Genomic DNA, 7,457 nt, shown 5'->3' on the forward strand with positions numbered 1-7,457 from the left:
ACCTGAAACTTTCTTATGTAGAGACATTCATAAGTAGAGGTACCACTGTACGTCATAATGACTGATTACATTCACCTGTGCCCGCTCGTTTGGCGCCAGCTGCTGCTGGTTACCTGATTGGTTCCCCGTCCTACTTAAGCTCAGTCCTTTCAATCGCCTGTGGTCAGTCCGTCAGCGAGCCTGTTTTCACAAGGCAAGCATTTTTGACTCTGACTCCCGTCTGTCCTATTTTTTTCACCCGTTTTCCACTCTTCCGTTCCCGATTTCACCGTTTGTTTCCTGCTACGACCCGTTTTTGAACCGACCACGTTTTTGATCTCCCGTCCTGGCTAACGACCCGTTTTTTGACCTTGACCACATTTTGATCTCCCGTCTCAGCTTACGACCAGTTTTTTTGTCTACTACGCTACGATTTGCCGCTCTGGAAGATCCACTTCCGCATTCGGAACACGTTCGGATTGCGGGCGCTGCCTTTCCTTTATATCTCAATAAACTTGTGATTAACGTTACGCAACTGGGTCCTACTTCCGTTCCGGTCGTGACACTGTATGAATATATATACACATTGTACATCCACAAAATTGTCTCATAATGCCATATAAAATGCAATTTACTAATCCGTCTATTTTTCTTCTGTCATTTTGAAGAATCCACATGCGATGCTTACCCACGATTTGTCTGCAAATAAATCAATATCTGCGTAGGCAAGATTCCAGAAAAATAGAATTTCCCTGCCTGATTTTTTTTTACTATTACAAGCATGAAATGGGTCTTTTTTTAATTTTATTTTGCTTATATTCCATTTCAAAATGAGAAATAAGTGATTGGGGTGTATCAAATAGTTAAATAACTCACTCATATCGAATGAATGGGTGTTCAATTATTTGCAAACAATAAAATGATATATAAAAACGACTCCATACTTTACCATTCAATATTTATAGATATTGGAATATGTAAGGAGAGGAAATGCGATATAACGAGATTGTTATGCAAAGATTCCCCACAGAGAAATGTAAAAACCGTGCTTTGAGTTTTTCTTTTTCTTTTATTAGAAATTATATGTTCTTCTGCACATGACTGCTTGCACATCTGTTTATTAACAAACAAAAAACGTCATATTTACACACAAAAAAAGTGTTTTAACATCCAGTTTGAGCTGTAAATCATAGCAGCAAAATGAATATGTGAATAAATAAGTGTTTTTTTTTTTTAATCAAGTGTGGATTTAAGGGTCTTTGGTGCTCACTTCCCGAACATCTCCATCATCCGTCTGTTGTTTTGGGCTTGTTGGGCCAACTGCTCCGCCTTGGACATCTCCATCATCTCCCGCAGTAGGTGGAAGGTGAGGTCCAAGGAGATGGGGGGGTCCTCGGACCTCCGGCCCCTTTCAGCCGAGTCCCCCTCCCCGTCGAGCTTGAGACCGCCTCGCAAAAGCCGCCGAGTCAGCTGCATCTGGAGTGCCCGGTTCAGGAGCCCCGCGGCCCCCAGGGGGTGCATGGAAGCCGGCGGGGGGGAGTTGAAATCGCCGTTGCCCAGCCGGATGAAGTACTCCTCCCCGAGGCGCTCCAGGACGGGACCCGTGGCTGACCTGCGCGGTTGCTGTGGTCGCTCCTGCGAGTTAGGGGGGGCTCCGGCGGGGGTCTCAATGGCCCGACATTCGCGACGGGGGAGAAAAGCAACCAGCAGAATCACCACGGTCGTGAGGAAATTGAGCTTCATGTCAGGAATCTGCAAGGGAGGAGAAGAAAAGTCCATTTTGGTTGCTGCGTCATGCGTAATTACGCACCCGTTTCATGCATTCGAATTGCTTCATACCTTCTACAGGAAATCCGAAGTGGTTGCGGGTGGTTTCTTAAGTTTTGTTTTGTGTTCCTGGCGTGATGCCCGCCGTCCTCCTCCTTTTTTTGTTTCCAGCCCCCCCGCGAGTGCAGTTGTGCGTACTTCGAAATGAGAACGATGTGCCGAGGCCACTTGTATATATAGTGCGCGCCTCGTTAAATGCGTCGAGGCGCATTGAGTCTGCGCGGGTTTGCAACGTGGATGGACACCCCCGGCCCCCCCAACCCCCGTTCTTCCCACTCACTCACCATCCCTGACAAAGTGCTTTAGTTTAGATAGGATGAGTCATGAGTGTGTGTGTGCGTGCCTTTGGATACCACACCTGCGAGCGATTTCACACAAAACGCGGCACAAAAAATATCAATTTTATTTTTAACCCAGCTAGCAACGTTTTGTGAACGGTGCCGGGTGTGTTTAGACTACATCATGAGAAGTTGCAGCCTGATAAATTACATTCGCTGTCAAAACATTCTAAGTGTATCTTCCGTATAAGGCATATCTTAAAAACAAAAAAATGCCAGAAATGCGAAAGTTTCCCTAAAATCCGGTGACTAGATGTTGCTGTATTCTGCAGTGCAACTGGAAACGAGTGCTAAAACTTTCAACTTCAGCTTCATTGTCAAACATGCTATATGCACAACATACAGCAGAGATGAAATTATTTCCTCTTGCCCATGCGCAAATATGCAATTAATCTGACACAATACAAATAACAAATAACTGCAAGGTTAAAGAAAAATGCATATTAGGTTTAGGATAAATAAACTATTTGAATAGAGCAGTTTTGCATTGGTTTGGCAGAAGGGTGGGATGGGGTTGGTTCAGGGAGAGAGTTCAGAGTCTTGGAAAGAGCTGTCTTTGAGCCTGCTGGTTCTGGCTCAAAGACTGCAACCCCTTTCCTGATGGCAGCAAGTCGAGGAGGCTGTGAAATGTGTGGAATGGGGTCACCTGCAATTCTAGTGGCTTTGCAAGTAAGTTGGGAGTTGTAAATGTCCAATAGGTGTCAGAACCAGAACAGATGGTAGATCCAAATGTGTAATGTTTCACAACAAACTGTATTGCGGAATCTGAGAAGTCAGGTATGGAAAAGCAAGCGGCAGCAAGCTGGCAATCGCTGGGCAGGAGGAGCAGGGAGCTCACGGGAAAGCTGGGGCAAATTGAGTAGCCTGGATGGGAGATCAGAGCGGGGTCGGTGGGCAAACACGGGTTGAGTAGCCAAGGCGGGATGTGTCATGGTCGAAGGAAGGAGAAAGTCAGGGAGCCGGAGACGATCGGGAAGCCAGGGGCAGTCGAGCAGGATATTGGTAAAGAAGGGACAGAAGGGAGCCAGAGTCAAATAGTGATTGCCTTGCATGTGCGGAGGTTTGCTGACGGACTGAAAAAGAGTAAAGGGAAGCGTTGAGTTTAAATAGGAGGAGAACCAATCAGGCAACGAGCAGCAGCTGGTGCCAAACAAGCGGTCACAGGTGAGGGCAAAGGGCAATCATGACAAGAGGGGCAAGAGGGGGACACTAATGACATTTTCCGATGCTAAAAAGGGCAAGGAGGAATGCAAACAACGGAGACCATAAAGCATCCTTTTTTTTGCCCATGTTTTAGCTAGGTCTTCATTTTATCGGGTATCTGGAGCAGCAAGATGGGCAAAAATTATGTCGCAAGGAATGATAAAAACTCCAGAGACTCAAAGTGAGCATAGAGCACAAGTTTTTATTTCATTTTTTGCAGTTTTTTGTCAGTATTTTTCAAAATGCATATTTATATGATCATGCATATAACCTGTGTTAAACGGCAATTTTTTTAAAATCAATTTCCTTTTTAGTTCAGTTATCAACTTTTTGTTAACTTTTTGTTAATATATATATATATATATATAAATCTGCGATTGGCTGGCAACCAGTTCAGGGTGTCCCCTGCCCACTGCCCGATGATTGCAGGGATAGGCTCCAGGTGCAGCTAATGAGATGAGATATATATAAATATATATGTATATTTACTGTATATATACTGCATATAACTATATTAATTAGAAAACGTTGAATCAGTTCTCAAATGAGGCAACTAATTAGCCGTTGCTAATTTCGAAAAGATAGATGTGGCTCACTACAAGCAGCAGTTTGTAAGCTAAAACCTTCAATATGTCTTAAAAAACAAGAATTAAAAAAGGACACCATATTTTTTTTCGTATTCTTTTTCTTGAATATTTATGAATGTCCCAGCAGACCGATCCCCTTCACGAAATAAGCTAGAATCGTCCGTCTGTATCATACTGCCCCCAGTGGCCTGGAGGAGCACTGTTACAGCTTTTTGTAGCTGTTCCTAATCTTCCGTCCCTGTCATCGTACCTTCCCCTCCTCGCGTAGCACTTAATGAATGAATCGGCATCAGCATCCAAGTCATGAGAGGGGAGAAGGGAGTACGAGGGGGCGACGCGACGTTGATTCATTGCCGCACGTATATACGAGCGTCACCATCCTCGGGGGCCAGTCGCCTCCCAGCGAGGGCCCGACGCCAAATCACACTCTCAAGATGGAACGCCTCATCCAGGAGGAAACGAGCCATTAGAATCTCAAGCAGCAGGACGATATTAAAAAAGTTGCTGTTTTCACACTCTTAGGGGAAGTAACTACCAGGGGTAATTGGAGGGACCACTTGACTTTCTGTTCTCTACGCCAGAAATCGCTACATGTTCATTTCATCCTGGGATTGAGATTTTCCTGGTTTCTCTCTTGATGAAGCCTGGATAGTTAAATGGTTTTTCAAGCATTTTTGTCACGGAGAGAGGATTGCGGTACCAGAAAGATCACGTCGGAGCCTCGTAGCTAGCTCTTTCCGTTGTAGCGAATTTGTTCCTGTATCATAGATTGATAGCATACCAATCAATGTTCTCTGTTAATCCATTCTATTGTCAGGAACCGGAACAGGATCAGGACCCAAATGCTTGACGTTCTCACACAAGCTTTTATTTCACAGGAAATGGGGAGTCATGCACGTTTGACAGCGGTCTGGCGTGGAGAGACAGAAAGCCAGAGACCGACACCTATTGCCTGAGCAGTTATCGGACAGATGGGGTCGATACCGGACAGGACGGGACAGACAGGATTGATATAGAAACAGGATATCGAATTAAACAGGACAAACAAGACGGAACGAAAACTGGAGAGAATAATAAACAGGACAAAAATAGACGGGAGAAAAACTGGAAACCGATATTAAACAGGACAAAATAAACGGGAACAATACCGGACAGGAAATACCAACAGCCAACAGGACCGAGTCAGAACCCACGTCTTACAGGGCAGAGGTTCATTGACAGACTGACCAACGGAGAGTGAGAACACTGAACTTAAATAGAAGGAAAGCCAATCTGTCAACGAGCCGCAGCTGGCGCCACACAGGCGGGCCATTTGGTTGCCATGGCAACCGTGACATAGCCAACTAAATGCACTGAATATCCGTCAGTTGCTCTGCTTGCAGCATTAGTCGCCCGGTTTTGGGGATAATGTATTGCGGCCAAGCAAGTGCAGATCATTTTAGACTAGAGGTGGGCACTCCGGACCTTAAAGTTTTTTTTTCTTTAACTCAGGCGATACCTGAATGATTAGAATCACCTGTATTGGAAGAGAGAAACTTCAAAATCATGCAGGACTTGTGGCCCTCCAGGCCCGGATTACCGAACTTTGATTTTGGGCGAAAATACAGCAACAGCATAAAAATAAGAGGCCAGACGCAACAAATGATCTGTCCATACTCGCTTGCGGCAGTAGCAGGGATAATAGATATTAGCCAACCACCCATGACACAAATTTGCTTGCTTCCACGATCCGATGATCGTCGGACACGGGTAGCTGATGGCAGGAACGAGGGAGTGGCACTTCCGTGTCGAGCGAGGTTGATCTTAGGCAGCGGGAAAGCAGGTCGATGGCCGGGACGGAGGAGCAAGGGCAGTAACGTGTCCAGAAAAGAGGTCGGCAACAGGTATCAGGCAGGAAACAGGGCAAAAAAGGTCGATGGCCGGGACGGAGGAGCAAGGCAGAAACGGGTCCAGAAACAGGTCGGCAACAGGTGTCAGGCAGGAGAAAACAGGGCTGGAGAATGTCGGATGGCACAGAGCTTGCCTAGCTGAAAGCATAGGTTCGCAGACGGTCTGACAGCCTCCTTTTGGAACACGGGGGTTTAAAAAGAGTAAGGGAGCCAATCAGCGACTAGGGCTATTGGCGCCAACAGGGCATGTAGCAGGTGCCCCGAATCAGCAATCATGACAGAGGAGACCGTACCTCTGCCGCGCCCTGGTTCCCTGTCTTGGTGGAGGGGGGCAAAGACCTTCAAGTGTCCTGTGGCTGCTGCCTTTGTGATTTTTTTTTTTTACTTTTCTGTTGGGACAGCCTGGTAGCTTATGTTAGGGTCTGGTAAGACTCCTTCGACCAGAGAGCTCCAACCTTAGGAACTGGGCACAGATGAGTCCGATCTCCACCAACCTGTGCCTAACTATCTTAGCTCTTTACATATGGTTGTTTGGACACCATACTTTGTCAGGTCTTTGTCAGTTTCATTTCATTTTCGACCACCACAATGCCAGATGTGTTTGTGTTTTGTTCCTGGTGTGTTTGTTACTTTTCTCCTGTCATTTTTCCAGTTCCATTGTCAGGACCAGAACGAAAATAGGACCCACTTGCTTTACGTTTCTCACATGTTTTATTGGAGGAAAGAGAAAGGGCTGCACCCACGATCCGGTGTTCGCTGGAGAGCGGGCAGCAAGTCGCTCTCATACTCGGATTGTGCTCCAAACGTGGAAGTGGATCTTCCGTAGCGAGCGATGGCGGTGTCAGGGACGGAAAAAAACGGGTCGGTAGCTGGGACTGGGAAAGCAAAGCATGGTCGGGGTCGGAAGCGCGTCGGAAGCCAGAACAGGAGAGTAGACGGGCACAGCTGAGTCACAACAGAAATTATGACATCCATTTGTAGTTTTTGTTTCTGGTTTCTTGTTTGGGCATTATATTAGTTGCTCTCTGCTCACTTGTTCGTTAGTATTTTGGTCCCAGTTTTGTTCATAAATGCCATTCTTGTTTTAAGCACCCCTGCTTCTAGTTTTGAGCAGTTTTGCATCGTTGCTCGTTAACATATTGGCTTTCTGTCTACTTTGAGCTCAGCGCTGGCACGCTTCCCCTGTCAGTCCATCAACGAACCTTTGCCCCGCAAGACTTGGGTTTTAACTCGGTCCTGTTTTCCTGTTGGTATTCTCCGTCCGGTATTGTACCCGTTTATTTTTGTCCTGTTTAATCGATTTCCAGTTCATTCTCGTCTATTTTCCTGCCCATGTTTCTTCCCAGTTTTCGTTCCTGTCTAGTTTGTCCTGTTTATTTTTATCTATCCTGTCTGTCACGTTCAGTCCGGTATCGACCCCATCTGTCCGATATCAACTCGGGAAAATGGAATCAATCTTGTCGGTCTCTGGCTTCATGTCTTCATACCTGTACGTTTATTATGCATTTTAAGACGTGTAGGACGTACAAGAAAATATGTATGGAAAAACGCAAATTTGTCAATTATGGGTACCATCCGGTATACACCAAGTATCACAAAACGGCAAATCAATCAAGTCAAACGAGTTCGCAAGA

At 45.9% G+C, this 7,457-nt stretch overlaps 1 protein-coding gene across 1 annotated transcript; it reads right to left on the minus strand.

The window, feature by feature from the left end:
- Window positions 1-1,079: 1,079 nt before the first annotated feature.
- crhb (corticotropin releasing hormone b) lies at window positions 1,080-1,985 on the minus strand. The gene is made up of 2 exons (XM_088322104.1): window positions 1,819-1,985; window positions 1,080-1,731 (listed from the first exon to the last, which is right to left on the minus strand). Exon 2 carries the CDS (start codon window positions 1,720-1,722, stop codon window positions 1,246-1,248), a length of 477 nt encoding a protein of 158 aa, XP_088178230.1. The 5' UTR covers window positions 1,723-1,731; window positions 1,819-1,985; the 3' UTR covers window positions 1,080-1,245.
- Window positions 1,986-7,457: the final 5,472 nt, after the last annotated feature.

The sequence above is a fragment of the Urocampus carinirostris genome, chromosome 18 (assembly GCF_059441175.1).
Source record: "Urocampus carinirostris isolate Australia breed hairy pipefish chromosome 18, RoL_Ucar_1.0, whole genome shotgun sequence".
In the NCBI taxonomy this organism is placed as follows: domain Eukaryota; kingdom Metazoa; phylum Chordata; class Actinopteri; order Syngnathiformes; family Syngnathidae; genus Urocampus; species Urocampus carinirostris.